Source organism: Lithobates pipiens, unplaced genomic scaffold (assembly GCF_037356315.1).
Source record: "Lithobates pipiens isolate NorthernLeopardFrog02 unplaced genomic scaffold, aLitPip1_a1.2 Scaffold_28, whole genome shotgun sequence".
NCBI lineage: Eukaryota > Metazoa > Chordata > Amphibia > Anura > Ranidae > Lithobates > Lithobates pipiens.
In genome coordinates, this window is record NW_027507789.1 from 16890259 (window position 1) to 16910671 (window position 20413).

Sequence of the window (20413 nt, forward strand, 5' to 3'; positions counted from 1 at the left end):
CTGTGTGTGGACAATGAATCAGGAGACGGTCAGAGACTGTGTGTGGACAATGAATCAGGAGACGGTCAGAGTCTATGCAGACAATTATACAGGAGACAGTCAGAGTCTATGCAGACAATTATACAGGAGACGGTCAGAGACTGTGTGTGGACAATGAATCAGGAGATGGTCAGAGACTGTGTGTGGACAATGAATCAGGAGACGGTCAGAGTCTATGCAGACAATTATACAGGAGACGGTCAGAGACTGTGTGTGGACAATGATACAGGAGATGGTCAGAGACTGTACGGACAATAATACAGGAGATGGTCCGAGACTGTGTGTGGACAATGATACAGGAGATGGTCAGAGACTGTGTGTGGACAATGAATCAGGAGATGGTCAGAGACTGTGTGTGGACAATGAATCAGGAGATGGTCAGAGACTGTGTGTGGACAATGATACAGGAGATGGTCAGAGACTGTGTGTGGACAATGATACAGGAGATGGTCAGAGACTGTGTGTGGACAATGATACAGGAGACTGTCAGAGACTTGCAGACAATGATACAGGAGACGGTCAGAGTCTATGCAGACAATTATACAGGAGACAGTCAGAGTCTATGCAGACAATTATACAGGAGACGGTCAGAGTCTATGCAGACAATTATACAGGAGACGGACAGAGTCTATGCAGACAATTATACAGGAGACGGTCAGAGACTGTGTGTGGACAATGATACAGGAGATGGTCAGACTGTACAGACAATAATACAGGAGATGGTCAGAGACTGTGTGTGGACAATGATACAGGAGACGGTCAGAGACTTGCAGACAATGATACAGGAGATGGTTTTATTATGGTAATGACAAGCAAACTCTTACCTGGCTAACACGGTATGAAAAGTTGGAGCCACTGACAGGGTGCTGACAGACAATCATGCCACAAAGATGCAGGAGATGGTCAGAGACTGTGTGCGGACAATGATACAGGAGCCACTGTGCCATGATACAGGAGCCACTGTGCCATCAAAAGCAGCCACCGTGCCATTAATCGCAGCCACTGTGTCATCAAACGCAGCCACTGTGCCATCAAACGCAGCCACCGTGCCATCAAACGCAGCCACTGTGCCATCAAAAGCAGCCACCGTGCCATTAATCGCAGCCACTGTGTCATCAAACGCAGCCACTGTGCCATTAATCACAGCCACTGTGTCATCAAACGCAGCCACTGTGCCATCAAACGCAGCCACCGTGCCATCAAACGCAGCCACCGTGCCCATCAAACGCAGCCACCGTGCCCATCAAACGCAGCCACCGTGCCCATCAAACGCAGCCACCGTGCCCATCAAACGCAGCCACCGCACCATCAAAAGCAGCCACGTGCCATCAAAAGCAGCCACGTGCCATCAAAAGCAGCCACGTGCCATCAAACGCAGCCACCGCGCCATCAAAAGCAGCCACGTGCCATCAAAAGCAGCCACGTGCCATCAAACGCAGCCACCGTGCCATCAAACGCAGCCACTGCGCCATCAAAAGCAGCCACTGCGCCATCAAACGCAGCCACCGTGCCATCAAACGCAGCCACCGTGCCATCAAACGCAGCCACCGTGCCCTCAAACGCAGCCACCGCGCCATCAAACGCAGCCACTGCCTTCATCAAACGCAGCCACTGCGCCATCAAACGCAGCCACCGTGCCCATCAATTGCAGCCACCGTGCCATCAAACTCAGCCACCGTGCCCATCAAACGCAGCCACCGTGCCCATCAATTGCAGCCACTGCGCCATCAAACGCAGCCACTGCGCCATCAAACGCAGCCACTGCGCCATCAAAAGCAGCCACTGCGTCATCAAAAGCAGCCACTGCGCCATCAAACACAGCCACTGCGCCATCAAACACAGCCACTGCGCCATCAAAAGCAGCCACTGTGCCATCAAACGCAGCTACTGTAAAGCATCCTCAGTAAAGCAGATGAAAAGTTATTTTTAGAATGTGTGAAAATAAAACTGTCTTGTCAATGCAAGTTAATATGGCCTTTGGACTCTTAGATTTGGTGGGGGTGCATTGTTGTTAGGTTTTTATATATATATATATATATATATATATATATATATATATATATTATAGTTATAAACTGTACCTGATCCTGCTCCTCGCCTTGGTGACAAATGGGCAGCAGGACTCAGTTGGAGAAGCAACACATGATGTTCTAGCTCTGCCCTGCAGTGCAATCTGGGAGTTGTAGTCTCTGCAGAGCACAGGCACCAGACGGCCATGTTGAAGTCTATGTGCCTGTGCTCTGTGGGAGAACTACAATTCCCGGCATGCAATGGGGCCGCCGTCTTGGGAAGGAAGGGCTAGGACTCGGAGGACGGCGCTGCTGCTATTGGACACGCAGGCAGCCTAAGCCATGCAGCAGCATATTACACAGACAGTCTCAGACATACGATACTCTTATCACCCACCTCGTCCACCGCCGCGGAGCTCACTCTGCACTGTCTGCAGCGCGCCCGCCGCCCCCTCACCCCGCCGCTTGAAAGTCTGTCCCACACTCCACACCGCAGCAGACAGTGCAGCACAAGACCTCAGAGGCAAATTAGGCAATCGCTCGATGGCGAGGCCCTTCCTGATGGCGAGGCCTAAGGCAATCGCCTAATTTGCCTAATTAAAGAGCCGCCTCTGAACATGGGGAATCTCCTCTGTGCCTTAATTGCTTATCACATTTTACGAGCTGAATAAAGCCCTCCGGCTCCACCATGACACGCCGTCTACCGCCGGAGGCTCTGATTCATCCCAGAGACAGGAGAGCGCTCGGCTCCTTCCATTCGGCGGATAGGGATTCAGCGCGGCTCCATCATTATCTGGCGATTAGGAGGAGAGTTTTATGAGCTCACTTTATGGGGCGATAAGGGAGTTTGATGATTATGTAATATGTAACAATAACAATGTTATCTGAGACGCGGGAAACAAAGCAATAACCCCCGACGCGGGATGGAGAAATTTAGATTTTAATGACACCTGACAGCAGACAATTAAATATTCAAATAATAATAATAATTTCCCCCCAGCTGCAGATATTAAACAATGTTTCTGATCATCTCTATAAACATCCTATGGGAGTCATGTGGCCTCAGACAGAACGTAATTCAATACCATTATTTAGGGCTCGCTCATCTATGCTTGTGGCAAGGACTGCAGCACCTCCTGAAAAGTGATCATAACAAAAGGAAAAAGCCGCGCGCATACATAAATACTATAAATAAATTAAATATAAACACCTATGAGTGATTAATTAATTGATTGCAATAATAGTGAGAAAAATTTATCTTCCCCTATAATAAACCAAACATAACATAATTTATAAAAAGAATTATAAATAACACGTGTTTAGGGCTGCAACTAACGATTATTTTCATAATCGATTAGTTGGCCGATTATTGTTTCGATTAATCGGTTAATAACCTTAAAAAAAAGTGTTATGTATAATTTAGTTAATATGTAAAGTTTAAAAAAAAAAAGGCAATTTATTCTTAAATATCTCTATTCAGTGGTAAATATAAATAACCAACTATATGGTTAGGGAGCAAAATATCTAATCAACTCTGAGAATAACAGACAGAAGAGATATACTGTATATATTAGAGGGGATATATACTGTATATGCTATTAGATGAGTGATATACTGTATATACCGGTACTATTAGAAGATATATACTGTATATACTATTAGAGGCTATATACTATTAGAGGAGAGATATACTGCATATACTATTAGAGGGGAGATATAATGTATATACTATTAGAGGGGAGATATAATGTATATACTATTAGAGGGGATATACTGTATAAACTATTAGAGGGGATATACTGTATATACTATTAGAGGAGAGATATACTGTATATACTATTAGAGGAGAGATATACTGTATATACTATTAGAGCAGATATACTGTATATACTATTAGAGGAGATATACTGTATATACTATTAGAGGAGATATACTGTACATACTATTAGAGGAGATATACTGTACATACTATTAGAGGAGATATACTGTATATACTATTAGAGGAGAGATATACTATTAAAGGGTCAATCTAGTAAATATCATCAGACTCATTAACTTTAACCCCATTTTGTTACTGGCCGATTAATCGATTATGAAAATAGTAATCAATTAATTTCATAATCGATTAGTTGTTTCAGCCCTACACGTGTTAATAATAAAATTCGAAAAATCTCAGTGAAGTGATAAAAAAAAAGTCCAATAAATGAAAAATAGTCCAGTGAGAACTTAATAAATACCAAAAGGCCAGCGATTTCATGCCCATAGTCAATCTCCACAGCACCTCCTCAGACTATGATCACAGTAGGGCTCCCTTATTGAATAAAACAAGCCGGGACCGTCAACAGCAGCACATGAAGCAGAAACGCAGTACTTGGGATCCCAGGGAAATGGAAAGAAGACTCACCATAGCATAATTCCGTATAACAAATTAAATAAAGTAAAGAAATACACTTACATAGAAAGCAGTAAAAACTCCCATAAAAAATGCCGGCCGGCATGCAATCGCCCGTCCAACCTACGCTGTATCGCGATGACGTCAGCACGTCTGCCACCCAACGTATGTTTCGTCGTAAAAAGACTTATTTGTGGGGACCAGGGGACCACTAGCAATAATGTTCTGCTGGCTGGGAAGGCTCCCTGCACCTCCCCCCCCCCCACCCACTGGCAGAACACAATAGTGTTCAGGAGGCATTTCCCCATCAACACCGTCGTATACCGACTGTTCTGAAAGTTTAGCATTATAGAGATTTTTTTCATGTGTTTGTATGCACGGTTTTGAGCGTTTGTCTTCAGCGTTTTTGAGCTCTGCTGTTTTTTTTGTTTTTTTTTATTTAGTCAACAGTTAAAAATTATCATCTTTTTCATAATTTGTTGCGATGTTTTTCAGCTTTATCTTGGGGAAAATAAATCAATCGTTTATCAAAGTGTGTATGGCACCCCCCCAGTGCCAGGACAAGGTCATCCAGCGCCCAAGGTAAAGATGCCAAACTAAGGCCCCCCCCTTCCCTTAGGGTTAGGATCAGGGTGCCCTCATTCCTTAAATAAACCATTGCGCCCAAAAGCAGCCGCTCCTCCTGCCCACCCCTTGTCCCGACCCTGATGGCCACCATAAAACAGATGGTACTATGATGCTGCGTGGTGCGTCTTTGATCCGGAATAAGCATGCAAGCAAGTATCTGCATACTGTACACCTTCCAGCTCAGTGACAGGGAAGATTGAAACCATAGGATCGGTATGACAGACGATTATCGTTTTTGAAAAAGGAGGCCCAGCGGCCTCCATATCTTGCTGCTGGAAGGTTTCTTGGAAGGGATCGGGAGGAGAGGCGAGGTGTGAGGGTTCTGCACGTTCGCCATAAACAGAAGGATAATCTCCTCTGTAAGAAATGTTCATTTCCAGCGATATCTGTGCACAAGACGGCCGGCTTAGAAACAGAATCATCACCAAGGAATGCGCTGAATGTAAACGGCGAGGGACGGAGCTCATACATCACACGCACAGCGCTCCAGTCATATCTATAACAGCGCATCCGTTATCCCAGTCCGAAAATTCCTTTCCATGTATTTCAGCCGCGGGAAAGATGGAGTCGGGAATAGACACACCAATCGCATCCCGCGTCCGTGTCGGTAATAAGAGGCGATCGTTTACATCTTTGTATTAATAATTCCATTATGGATGGATCTTTTCTGCGCCAATAATTTTTAATCGTCTCTGATGGAGGCGAGACGCGCGTTTCTTCTGTATGAAACTGCGTAAAAAAGCCAAAGGATTGGCGATTTGATTTCTCTCCTCTCATCAACATTTCACAGTCAAACAGATCGAAACAAATGCTATTTCTTCAATATTTGTATTTCTTATAAATAAAATCATTGTGTTGCAGTTTAAGAATTATTATTAATCGATTTATAAAAAAAAATAATTGCATAGCCATTCATCCAATGACAAAAAAGAGAGGGACATCCAACTATATCAAAAACGTTGCCAATATCCCTAAAGTAACCAGAAAAAAAGGGAAATACCCCCCCCCCCCCCCCCAAAAAAAAATGTAGTGGGACTTTTAAGGCAAAAAAAATGTCAAGGTAATTACAAGATAGTTTTATTGTTAAAAATATTATACAAACGTGCAAAGATACAAAACAATCCAAACTTATCACAACCAATAACAAATTGGATAAAACTTGATATAGTGTTCCCACAAGATCCAGTCAACCCAACGTGTTTCGGGACTGCAACATCCCTTCGTCAGGGGAAATAATCGAATGGAATCAAACTGTGTGAAATCAAAAATACATAATATGAGTAACAAAATTACAGGTACGTGCATTCCAATCTTAGGACATATATCATACATCATTGAACAAGGACATATCATTAAAGAATCAAATTAAGAAAAAGCTGCTGGAGTACGGGCATAAAAACCAATGCGGACATACGCTAAGGTGTAAAACAGTGCCAATTATTGCCCCTGACGAAGGGACGTTTCAGTTCCAAAATGCATTGGGCCGACTGGATCTTGTGGGAACACTATATCAAGTTTTATCCAATTTGTTATTGGTTGTGATAAGTTTGGATTGTTTTGTATCTTTGCACATTTGTATAATATTTTTAACAATAAAACTGTAATTATCTTGTAATTTTTTTTTACTATGTTGCCTTAAATGTCCCACTAAATTTGGGGGGGGGTGTATGTCCCTTTTTTTTTCTAGCCATTCATGCAATGAATCTACACATAAAATTTTGTTCTGTGTGAATCATACAAAAATAAATGTTCTTTAGGCTGTTTTCTCTTCTGATGGAATGTTCTTTTATTATGGGCAGTATATTAACCACTTAAGGACCGGAAGGATTTGCCCCCTTAATGACCAGGCCATTTTTTGCGATTCGAGACTGAGTTGCTTTAAGGCTGGGTTCACACTGCTGCGGTGTACGAGATCGGATGTGATTCTCACCGCACTGCAGTGCAAATCACATGCGATCTCTGTGCAATGCGATTTCAGTCATACAGATAGTATGGCTGAATTTGCATCGCATCCGGCCCAAACTCGCACAGGACCCTTTCTTTGGTCCGCAGCAGAATCGGATCGCATGGGTGTTCACACTATGCGATCCGATTCCTGTCCGAGTTTGCAGATCGCACTTCGATATGCGAACTGATCTAGGGGTGTCATTAACTTTTCACTGACACTCCCAGCAGTTCGCATAGGGCAGTGTGAACTGCCGCCGGGAGGCATGCGATGCGGGAACCCGCAGTAGATTCGCAGCGTTCCCGCATCGCAGCAGTGTAAACCCAGCCTAACTGACAATTGCGCGGTCGTCGACGCTGCACCCAAACAAAATTGACGCCCTTTTTTCCCCACAATTAGAGCTTTGTTTTGGTGGTATTTGATCACCTCTGTGATTTTTATTTTTTGCACTATAAACAAACAAAAATTAAAATGAAAAAATAAATAAACAATATTTTTAACTTTTTACTATCATAAAAATCCCCCAAAAAAGTAAAAAAACAAAAACAAATTTCTTCATCAGTTTAGGCCAATATGTATTTTTCTACTTGTTTTTGGTAAAAAAAAATTGCAATAAACGTATATTGATTGATTTGTACAAAAGTTATAGCTTACAAAATAGGGGATAGATTTGTGGCATTTTTATTATTATTTTTATTTTTTTACTAGCAATGGCAGGGGTCTGGGATTTTTAGCAGGACTGCAACATTGCGGCAGACAGATCAGACACTTTTGACACATTTTTGGGACCACTGACCTTTATACAGCAAACAGTGCTATAAAAATTTACTGTGTAAATGACACTGGCAGGGAAGGGGTTAACACTAGGGGGCGATCAAGGGGTTAAATGTGTTCCCTGGGAGGTGTTTCTAACTGTGGATGGGACTGACTGGAGGAGGAGAGAGATCGCTGTTCCCAATCACTAGGAAAAGCAGATCTGTCTCTCCTCCACTGTCAGAATGGGGATCTGCTTGTTTACATTGCCTATACAGTGATGATCACTGTATAAGCAATAGTTCTAACTGTCATGAATGGGTTTCTTATTCATGAACAGCTTGCTTATGGTCCTGTTATGTGATTGTCTACAGCTGATCACATGGTACAGGTAGCCAGGTACCATGTGATTGCTGTGAGCCAATCACAGATCACAACAGTAAGCAAGCTGTTTATGAATGGGAAGCCTGGTTGTTTATATTGTTAGTGAGGAGGAAGCACAAGCGCCAGTCTGAGTGTAGTAAGTAAGGCAAGTTAATACAAGTAGGAATATTGGTACTCACAGGGATTAAAACATCAACAGACATTGAGCACAAAAAGTGCAAGAGCGTCTATGGAGCTTGTACATCAGGATGGCTTCTGCAGTGTGGCACTCGAAAGGACCGCGCAGGTGGTTGCCGATGCTTCCTGGAGTCCTGGAATGCACAGGGAGCCGATGATGATGTCACTTTTGGGACGCAAAGTGGAGAAAGGCAACGCGTTTGCGGAGCATGCGCTTCTTCTTCAGGCCTAGCCAGTGCCCTTTTTGATGAGGGCTTATAAGAAGTCAAGCCACTGCTGCTGGGTCTTAAAGTCCACATAGTCCACAGACAGTGCAATTGTATTGCATTGCATCTTTAAAGAAACACATACAATGCAATTTCTATGGAAATATATTGTTATCATGTGATCGCTATGACCAATCATAGCAATCACATGATACCTGGCTACCGATAACAGCAATCCTGTCCAAAAGGAGCGCTTTTGGTACCCAGAGGAGGCACAATCGCCTATATATACGTGACCGCGCCTGTAGCTGCCATCCGGAAAGGGGCGGAAAGTGGTTAAAAAAAAAATTGCATAGCCATTCATCAAGTGAATCTGCATGTACATTCATTCTGTGTGAAATGGGCAATAATTTGTGTTCTTTAGGCTGTTTTCTCTTCTGGAGGAATATTCTGTTATTATGGGCAGTATATTAAATACCATGTTTTGGCCACTAGATGGAGCAGAAGAGCGTACTTCTTTGTACCATGAGATACAATGTAACAATTCTAGAGAAATCTAGAGAGAATTATCAAATAAATGTAACTAATGTTTACACTTATTTTCAAATTTCCTTATTATTTCAAATGAATGAAATTTTCAAACATTCTGAAGAATTGTTACATTGTATTCTTCTTCCTTTGCTCCTCAGCTCCATCTAGTAGACATATTGTAATATTTACAGACTGGTTTTACTGTTGTGGGTTTAGTAACACTTTAACACTTTCCCTTAGAGGATCAATAAAGGATTCTGATAGATATCACATTGTGGCAATTTGATGGTAACATTTTCTATTCCTTCCCCTGAAAGAATGACTAAACTTTTCTTTATTTATACATTTCAGGTGTGTACTGCAACGGGGTATTTGACCAGTTCGCCTGCTGGCCGTTCTCCCCTCCCGGTAATGTGTCAGTGGCCTGTCCGTGGTATCTGCCCCTGAGGGATGACGGTACGGAGTCCGAATGAGTCAGATCAGTTTATTAATCAATTTTTCTTTCTTTTTATGTGAATTAACGTGATTTAAAGTCAGATTACATTGTATGCACACTGCTCAGAGTATGGCATCAAGTCAATGAAACTCCAGGGATATTGATCTGATCAGTTAAGTAGCAGAGGGGGTTGTTAATCAGTTTCAGCTGCTTTGGTGTTAATGAAATTAATAACAGGTGCACTCGATGGGCAACCATGAGACGACCTCCAAAACAGGAATGGTTTTACATGTGGAGGCCACTGACATTTTTTTCCCCTACTCATCTTTTCTGACTGTTTTTCACTAGTTTTGCATTTGGCTAGGGTCGGGGTCACTAATGGTAGTATGAGGTGATACCTGGACCCTATAGAGGTTGCACAGGCGGTTGCACATCCACACCAGACCTGAAGGGCCTGGTATGGAATTTGGGGGGACCCACACGCATTTTTTTTTTAAAGTTTGGTTTGGGGTATTAATACCCCAAAGGGCCTGGTAATGGACTGGGGGGGATCCCATGCCGTTTTTTTCAATGACTTCATTTATCTGTATTGCCGGGACCGACAATTCGTTATAGCTGTGATTACTTTTAAATTACTTTTTTTCCTGTAGAAATGTAATTTTGTGCAGGGACTGTTCTGAACACAGGAAAAATGCACCACTTTACAGGCATACTATAGACACCCCCCAAGTACGAAATTTAAAGGAATATTTCACTTTTATTGTTTCACTTTAAGCATTATTAAAATCATTGCTCCAGAAAAAAACTGACGTTTTTAAAACTTTTTTTTGCATTGATACGTGTCCCCTGGGGCAGGACCCGGGTCCCCAAACACTTTTTATGACAATAAATTGCATATAAGCCTTTAAAATGAACACTTTTGATTTTTCATGTTAATGTCCCATAGACTTTAACGGTGTCCCGGCGGCTTTCAAATTTGCCGCGAACACCGCATATTGTTCGGTGTTCTGCAGAACATCCAAACAACCAAACTTTGGCCCGAACTTAAGCTCATTCGCCCCATCCCTACTCAGTGATGCTCTGGTCCAGATCTGGGAGGAAATACCCCGGGGACACCATCCATCGTCTTATCAGGAGCATTCCCCGACATTGTCAGGCATGCATACAAGAATGTGGGGGCCAAATGACTGAGGACCATTATGAGTTGCTGCAATGCCATTTCAACAAAATGGACTAGCCTGCTGCGTCATTTTTTTCACTTTGATTTTTGGGGTGTCTTTGAATTCAGCACCTCTGTAGGTTCATAATTATCATTTCCATCGAATAATGGGGCATCCTTTCGTTCCTAACACATTATCCAGTCCATGGCAGCATAGGCGTGTGCACAGGGTGTGCCGGTGTGCCAAATCGCGATGTGCTGCACAGTTTCCTCCTGCTGCTTGGCTGCAGAGAAAGGCACAGGGGAATCTTTGTCCTTAGTCCCTTTCTCTTTCTCAAATGTAAGACATCAAGGATCTGTTTAGACCCCTGATATTTCACCAAACCCTCCCAATGAGGCTCCTAAAAAAAAATAATAAAAATAAAATAAAACAAAATAAATAAAATAAAATAAATAATGATAATAAAGTTGTAAAAAGTTATAATAAAAAAATAAATAAACATAAACTACTGACACCGTCCAATGCTCTACTGACATCGTCCATTGTGTGTGGGAATATGTGTGTATTATATACATATATATGTGTATATATATAAATATACACACACTAACACACACATACATGTTTTAGCTTTGAGGTGCACAACCTAATGCAATAGGCTGCACACACCTGTGCATGTCGGCATGATATTTTTCCCCATTGAGATCTGATGTGTTTTTAAAGTGTTCCTTAAATTTTGTTGAGCAGTATATATATATATATATATATATATATATATATATCAGGGGCGGACTGACCATTGGGCCACTCGGGCACTGCCCGAGGGCCCCATGCCACTAGGGGGCCCCATCAGGGTTGCCAGCCTCAGTAAAACCAGGGACAGTATGTAAAAATGTGTGTTTTTTTTTACATCTGTCTCTGAAATGTCTCTTACCGACATCCTTTTGGTCTAAAAATCCCAAGATTATAGCTGCCCCACCTCTCCAGTACCTTCTCAGCCAATAGAAACATGTCTGTGTATACTGTGTGTGTGTGTTTGTGTCTACTGTGTGGCCCCATAATCTCTGATTGCCTGGGGGCCCCATAATCTCCTATTGCCCGGGGGCCCCATGAGTTGTCAGTCCGCCCCTGATATATATATATATATATATATATATATATATATATATATATATATATATATATATATATCGTATTTACTAGTTTTAAACTTTTTATTTCTTTTTATTTTTTTATTTTCTTCCTGGTTTCTTACCTAGGCAAATTACGTCATATGTCCCCGGAGACTTCAGGCAGGGAGGAGAGGCGGAGGGGTTTTCTCAGCTAAGCGCGCTCATAAGCACACTCTCCTGCATGCATGCCTTAGCTAAGGGAAGATGGATTCTTGGAAGCAAATGCTACATGAATCATCTGCCCTTACTCAAGATGGCCACAGACAGAAATGCTAGGGGGGAGGGAGGTTCAAAGTGATTTCTCAACAAAATAAATCATCAAGGGATGGCTGGAGGGGTGAGTTTGCTTTGAATATTAAAAATGAATAAAATAGTTATATACATGAGATGCCATGATGTAAATATTGTGTTTAGTAGATCTGCCTACATAAATGACCCGAATCATAAGAGAGCCGGGCGATGGCGTGTGCATCTGTTCTGCGATGTGGGCGCCGTGACATGGCTACATCTGGCTACATTCCATTTGTTCTCTCTTCAGGTTTGAAGGTCAGCGATCTATTTCCAGCCTTTGCCTTCAGGGGATCATGTGACCGCGTCCTGACCTGCCGGCCTCCCGCTTACATCACATACAGAATAATTACATGCGGCATAAATTTCCATAAAGAAGGAAATCAAATATTTATCCTGAAAACGACACATGTCCTCCAGATGTATAGAGAGTCCGATCACTTCACCTCCACGGGAAACATCTGAGTGGGGAAATACGATTACACTGCGCCAACGTGTCATCTATAGCAGGGGTCTCCAAACTTCTAAACAAAGGGCCAGTTTACTGTCCTTCAGACTTTAGGGGGTGCCGGACTGTGGGCAGTGGGAGTAGAAAATGTTATGGTGTCAGTGGGAGTAAACAATGCCCCATCATTGGTATCATTGGGAGGAATAGTGCCCCATGATTGGTATCGGTGGAAGGAATAGTGCCCCATCATTGGTATCATTGGGAGGAATAGGGCCCCATCATTGGTATCGGTGGGAGGAATAGTGCCCCATCATTAGTATCATTGGGAGGAATAGTGCCCCATCATTGGTATCGGTGGGAGGAATAGTGCCCCATCATTGGTATCATTGGGAGGAATAGGGCCCCATCATTGGTATCAATGGGAGGAATAGTGCCCCATCATTGGTATCAGTGGGAGGAATAGTGCCCCATCATTGGTGTCAGTGGGAGGAATAGTGCCCCATCATTGGTTTCAGTGGGAGGAATAGTGCCCCATCATTGGTGTCAGTGGGAGGAATAGTGCCCCATCATTGGTGTCAGTGGGAGGAATAGTGCCCCATCATTGGTGTCAGTGGGAGGAATAGTGCCCCATCATTGGTTTCAGTGGGGGGAATAGTGTCCCAAGGGCCAGATAAAAGCAGGCGAAGGGCCGCAGTTTGGAGACCACTGCTCTATAGCAAGAAGTAGTCCAGAGAAGAACCTGTGAGGTCAATATAAATAAGTTATATATTTCAGAAATGACATCATCACTCTCCAGATAGAAGTTATATTACACATCAGAAGGATAGGTTGCTGATTTGGCGATATCGGGATGTGGGTCACGTCGGAATTACATTCATTCTATACACACATTTTATTTCCTATCTGCCTAAATGAGGAAATCTATATATATGGATCGGCTCATTATACATAATGGGGGAGGCCGGTGCCGGGATCATTTCATCAGGCAGACAAATAGCCGCAATATCAGTAAATGTCACAATGACGGATTCTTCGCTCTCAGATGGAGACATCAGAATATTCGTCTGTCAGCAGATAGAGATCCAACAGAATCATGTCAGGGGCAAAAGTGTGACCAATCAGAAAGCATCTTTTATTGTTTTCTGTTCTGATGAACGATGGTCAGATAATGTAACATGAGGGGCCACTTTGTGTTCCTGGGGTCTCCGTCCTTCTAAGCCCTTGTACACACGATCGGAGATTCCGACGGAATGTGTCCGATCGGAGCGTTTTGTCGGATATTCCGACTGTGTGTGGTCTGCATCGGACTGTTTCCGTCGGAATATCCGTCGGATCAACTTTTCCAACTTGCCGGAAATATTTTCCGACAAAATGCTCCGATAGGACATACTCCGATCATGTGTAGAGAATTCCGATCGGACAAAGTGCCACGCATCCTCAGATCAAATTCCTACACCAAAGCTATTGGCTACTAGCCTGAATGTAGTCCCGTCGTAGCGAAATAACGTCATCACGTCGGATTTTCCGACAACTTCATCCGACCGTGTGTATACAACAGTTTCGGACAAAATCCGTCTGACAAAATCCGACGGATTTGGTTGTCGGAATCTCCGATCGTGTGTACAAGGGCTAACAGTCATAAACAGGGGGGAGAATTAAAAAGAAATGCAGCCACTCCTTATCCTTAATATCTCATAGCTGCCACTAGAGGGGGTAAAGCACAGGCACATGGCACCAAGTAAGAAAGTCTCCCTTCTTCTGTTGCATTATCATTAATGAAAGCTTAGATCTATTTGTCATGGTTTTGGCTGGTAAACAAAGCTGAGATCTCTGATAGATACTGGCAAAAGTGTGAAAGTCCAGATTGCTTTTTAAAGTGGACCGGTCAGCAATTTTACAAGTCATCATGATAATAGTCCCTGACAGGACACAATAAATAGCAACAGTATCTTTGTGCAGCAAAGCTCCTCCGTTTACTATAAAAAAAGGCCACCTCTGAGCTCCAGTCAGTGGCTTTCCTTATAGGCTGAGATGATGTCTGCTGCAGGCAGGAGGAAGCATTTCCTTTGTCTCCTCTTCACCAGTGATCAGGCTGTACATTGAATCTTTGTACAGGTGAAAGTCTGCAGCAGGGGCTGATCTGTGTCAGACATTTGTGAACGCAGCCAAACACTCCACACGCATCAGGATCTTAGTCCAGGAAGTGGATATGGCCATTGGTGTGCGCAGCCTATTGCATTTTGTATATTAGCTCAGCAGAGCAGTGGATGGTGTCAGGAGAGCGAACAATGGTGTCAGTGGTGCAGTGGACGGTGTCAGAGGTTTTTTTATTTTTATACATTTTTTATTATTTTTTACATTTTCTTTTTTTATCATTTTGTACAATTTTGTTTATTTTTATTAATTTTTTTTTAAAAAATTAATCATTTTGTACATTTTTTAAATTAATTTTTACAATTTTTATCATTTTGTACTATATATATATATATATATATATATATATATTTTTTTTTTTTTATTCATTTTTAATTTTTTTATCATTTTGTAGAATTATTTTTTTTATTCATTTTCACAATTTTTTTTTACCATTTTGTAGAATTTTTTTTTTCTTTATAAATTTTTACATTTTTTTAAAATAATTTTGTAGAATTTTTTTGTATTTTTATTAATTTTTACAATTTTGTTTATCTTTTTGTACTATATATATATATATATAATTCATTTTTACATTTTTTTTACCATTTTGTAGAATATATTTTTTTTTATTCATTTTCACAATTTTTCTTTTCTTTATCCACAATATATATATATATATATATATATATATATATATATATATATATATATATATATATTTATTTATTTTTTTCATTCATTTTTATTACTTTTTTTCATTTTTTTTAGTGGCCCCTTTATGGGGCTTTGGTGAAATTTCAAGGGACAAACTCCTGATCATTTTTTTTGGGGGGGGGGGGGGGGCAAACAAACCTGTTTGCCTCAGGCTCCAATCATGTTCCAAAAAAAAATAAAAAATCATAGAACTCTATGCATCCAGCACCCCGCATGGAGATTATGGGGTGGCACATAGAGATTAGATAGGGGGCGCCCCTACGCCCCTTATGGACCGGCCGCCGCTGCCCCTGATGTCTCACTTTTTGAGGTAGAGATTCCCCAGTCCCTTTCTCTGCGGTTTACTATGTTTCAGTTAAGAATGAAGACAGGAGCGATCGGTACAGATCACCCTCTGTGTTCAGTCACATAAGGAAGGAAGTGTTAATTAAATATTTACCAGCCCCTTCACTGCTCCTGAGAGGAGAGAAGTAAATCTGGCAGCATTGCAGAGGCGAGACAGGAAGTAGGGGACTCGGCACCGCACGGGTGATTAGGGTGTGCCCAGGCACATCCGGCACACCCTGTGCGCACGCCTATGATGGTGACTCTGGTTGATGCCCGAACAAATTTGGCACCGCCCTTCTACAAGGAAAATCAGATGAAGGCATTGTCAAGGGAATCACTAAACATGGAAAAGGTTTCTGATGACAGGTCCACTTTGATGTCCTGATTTTCTGCTGTCACATTATCGGGGTGCAATAGTTCTAGGGGTGATTACATGCGGCTCATCTATGTCTGCATGCTTTGTTGCAGGGAACACCGGCTACGCGTACAGGCTCTGCACCGACAATGGGACTTGGCAGTGGGACGCCAATAGATCAGAGTTTTGGCGCGATGTCACGGAATGTTCTGCAAAAATTAACTCCATACCGGTGAGTCTGACTTGTTTCTCTTCTGCCTTAATCCCGGGATTACCCCGAGCTGTAGATGTGTTATATCTCCAAACCCCAGACCCCGCCACGGATATTGCAGGCGACATAACAGACACCAGGCTACAAAATCATATTAATATGACCGAAAGGAGCAAATCGGTTCATCTGGACTATCTAGTTATCTATGTATATAGAGAGAGGAAAATGGGATTTTTAAGGTGCAGATTAATTAGAAAAATAGTAACAACTAAATTATATAAGAAAAAACGTTTTATTTTAGGAAAAATAAAAAAATATTAAAAAAACAGCAATTGGCAAGTACAAATCAACAAGATTATATGGATACAGTATAGAAAGATAGAATTCCCAACATGTTTCACCCATATATCGGGCTTCTTCAGGGGATGCTGTCCAGCTAGAGGTACAAGCCTTCTATTGAAAAAACATATAGATACAACAATTACTTAGCAATTAGTTCATAACCATAGTATCATACCATCATATACTAGGGATGGTTATGAATTAATTGCTAATGTAATTATTGTATGTACTATATATATGTTTTCTCAATAAAACGCTTGTACCTCTAGCTGGACAGCGTCCCCTGAAGAAGCCCGATATATGGGTGAAACATGTTGGGAATTCTATCTTTCTATGCTGTATCCATATAATCTTGTTGATTTGCACTTGCCAACTGCTGTGTTTTTAATACATTTTTTATTTAAAAAAAACAAAAAAAAAACACGTATATAATTTATATATTAATATTATATTTTCGAAATAATCTTCACCTTAAAAATCCAATTTTCCTCTCTCTATACATAATCTATCAAGGGATGTGGTGCTTTTATTAAGTTGATCTGTCTGTGATCAAAAAACTCCTATCTAGTTATCTACTTACTCGCTGCCATTGACAGGTAGGGGTCCCCCCCTCCCCCACTGCAGAAAAGAGTGTAGGCTGGGCCCCTGTATGTGGGACCCAATAGAGATCCTGTATTTAGGATGTGGAGGATTATGGGGAACAAGTTTCCTTAATGAGAAAATATAACACTTATTATTGTAATCTAAAGCTGAACTCCAGTAACTATAAAAAGATACATCTCTGTAAGCGTTAATACATCATTATAAGGTGTATTCTAATAAAATCAGAGCTCTTCATCCTGCAAAATGGCATGTACATTTGTTCTGCATGAACAGGGGCAAAATTGAATGTTATTAGGCATTTTCCACCACAGGTCGAATGTTATATGTTCATAAAGAATAGAGTAAAATCAGAAAAATACCACATTGTTACCACTAGATGGAGCTGATGAGCATAGGGAATAAATACTCATTTAGCACGAGTGTCCCTCTAGTGAGCAAAATGTGGTATTTCACTCCAGTCACATACCAGCAACACCACATTGTCCATTCCAGTGACACCAGTGACGAAAGCAGGAGCATTTTTATTCCACTGCTAATAACATTTAATCTTGACTGCATTCATATGAAACGTATTTACACCCAGTTTCACAAAATGAATAGCTCTGTAGATTTTTTATGAATGCACCCCTAAATTTAAGTTTTTAATGCAGTCAGTGAAGACATCCAAATCTAGCCAGGCTTTGGCCTCTTGCGGTCCCTGCACAGCACGCCTGGAGTGTGAAGAAGCAGTACAAGAAGCCAATCAGCACTGCCAAAAAAAGCAATGCTGGTAGGAGGAGAGATAACCTGATCACTATGTTGCTTTTCCTTTCACTGTCCAGTCGCAGGTTGGGGGCTGGTCCGGGATGACCCGGGCCAAGCTGGCCATGAGATTGGTGACATCTAGTGGCAGGAAAAAAAAGTGCTGCAGTGGAAATCTCTGGATTGAAACTGAATTTTGCGGCAAAGAGAAGGTCTTGTTACTTTATCTTTTAATAAAAAATATTCATTTGTATCATATTATATTTGGCTGGAGTGCTTCAAGACCCCTTTCACACCACACCGCCCATTGCGTAGGCCGTAAAACGCCACTATTTTTAGCGGCGTTTTTTTGCGGGCATTTCGGGCACTAGCAGGGCGCTTTTACCCCCCGCTAGCGGCCGCGAAAGGGTTAAAACTGCCGGTAATACGCTGCAATAGCGGCGTTTTGCCGGCGGTATTACAGCGCTGCCCCATTGATTTCAATGGGCAGCAGCGGTGGAGGTGCGGTAAACACACCGCTCCTTCACCGCTCCAAAGAAGCTGCTGGCAGGACTTTTTTCTGACGTCCTGCCAGCGCACCGCTGTAGTGTGAAAGCCCTCGGGGCTTTCACACTACATACAATGGTGCAGCTTCTTTAGGGCGGATTGCAGGCGCTATTTCTAACGCTATAGCGCCTGCAAAATGCCCTGGTGTGAAAGGGGTCTTAGGGAAGGGGCGCTGGGTGTTGGGGTGCCATTTAAAATCAAAAGCACTGCCGCGCGTTGCAGTAAAGCCCGCGACACCATAGTGTAATTTGTCTACATGCCGTTAATAAGGGCCCGTTTACACGATGGCATTGGGGGCGACACGCGCAGAACGCCCGCTTTACTGCAATGGCCATTAAACGCGTTGGTGCTTGGCGGTGCCTTTCTTAACGGCATTTCAACACACCGTCCAACAGAAGCGGGTTGTGTTGCAAAAAAAAATGATGCACGACCCTTTCAGAAAGCACAGAGGAATGTCATTGATAATTCTGCGGAATTCTGATCCTCCTCGCCATACACATGATCTGTCAGATGTCTTAGCGGAGTTTACATTACATCAGATAAATCCCAGGTACAGAATGTTCCGCCATCTCCGAGAACGTGGAAACATCCATTGCGAACCTGCAGCATCTCAGCCGACTGTTTACAAACGTCTAAGTTGAAGAGATCTGTCTGTCTGTACAGAGTGAACCGTGGATTGGGTTACACGGCGCCAGCTGCACTGAGAACCTGGTACCAAACTTAAGCTGGCCATACACCATACAATTTTCTTATTCCATTTTCTTTAAATTTACTATGTAGTGGAAGGGCCTGCCTGAGTGCATACACATTGAAAGTGTTTAGGTTTGACCTCCTATTAAATGATTTTGGTAAATCTAATGCCGCGTACACACGACCGGACTTTCCGGCAGACTAAGTCTTCCCGACTGACTTTTCAGCGGCGTTCCGACGGACTTCCGAACGAACGGACTTGGCCACACACGAACGGACTAAGCCCTTGTACACACGGTCGGAGATTCCGTCGGAATGTGTCCGATCGGAGCGTTTTGTCGGATATTCCGACTGTGTGTGGTCTGCATCGGACTGTTTCCGTCGGACCAAATTTTCCCACTTGCCGGAAATATTTTCCGACAAAATGCTCCGATCGGACATACTCCGATCATGTGTAGAGAATTCCGATCGGACCAAGTGCCACGCATGCTCAGATCAAATTCCTACATTAAATCTATTGGCTACTAGCCTGGACGTAATCCCGTCGTAACGAAATAACGTCATCACGTTCTGAACGATCGGATTTTCCGACAACTTTGTCTGACCGTGTGTATGCAAAAGTTTCGGACAAAATCCATCGGACAAAATCCGATGGATTTGGTTGTCGGAATGTCCGATGGTGTGTACAAGGGCTTAGTCCGTTCGAAAGTCCGTTAGTTTTGAACGTGATGACGTACGGCGGGACTAGAAAAGGAAGTTCAGTAGCCAATTGCTTCCCTTGCGTCGTATTTGGTCCGTCGGACCAGTATACAGATGAACCGGTTTTCCCGATAGGAATTGAGTCCATCAGACAGATTTGAAACATGTTCTATTTCTAGGTCCGTCGGATTTTTAAAACTGTAGCCCACACACGATCGGTTTGTCCGACGGACTGATTCCGTCTGACCTAGTCTGCCGGAAAGTCTGGTCGTGTCTACGCGGCATCAAGGAAAGTTGTAGAAGAAAATTGTATAATGTATGGCCAGCCTAAGGCCGGGTTCACACTGGTACGACAGACGCCCCGACATTGGGAGCTCATGTCGCATGACGTGTATAAATCAATGGTTCCCTATGGGAGTCGTCCTCACTGGTCCGACACAAGTTGGTCCAACTTTCAAAATACTCCCTGCACTGCTGTGCCC

The 20413-nt window shown here is 42.5% G+C and overlaps 1 protein-coding gene across 1 annotated transcript in view; it reads left to right on the forward strand.

The window, feature by feature from the left end:
- The window catches only part of GLP2R (glucagon like peptide 2 receptor), a 134373-nt gene that overhangs the window by 71389 nt on the left and 42571 nt on the right, over positions 1-20413 (forward strand). Inside the window, exons 3-4 of the mRNA XM_077458784.1 lie at positions 9415-9519; positions 16213-16331. Of these exons, the coding sequence (XP_077314910.1) occupies positions 9415-9519; positions 16213-16331 (224 nt within the window). The remainder of the gene's footprint in view (positions 1-9414; positions 9520-16212; positions 16332-20413) is intronic.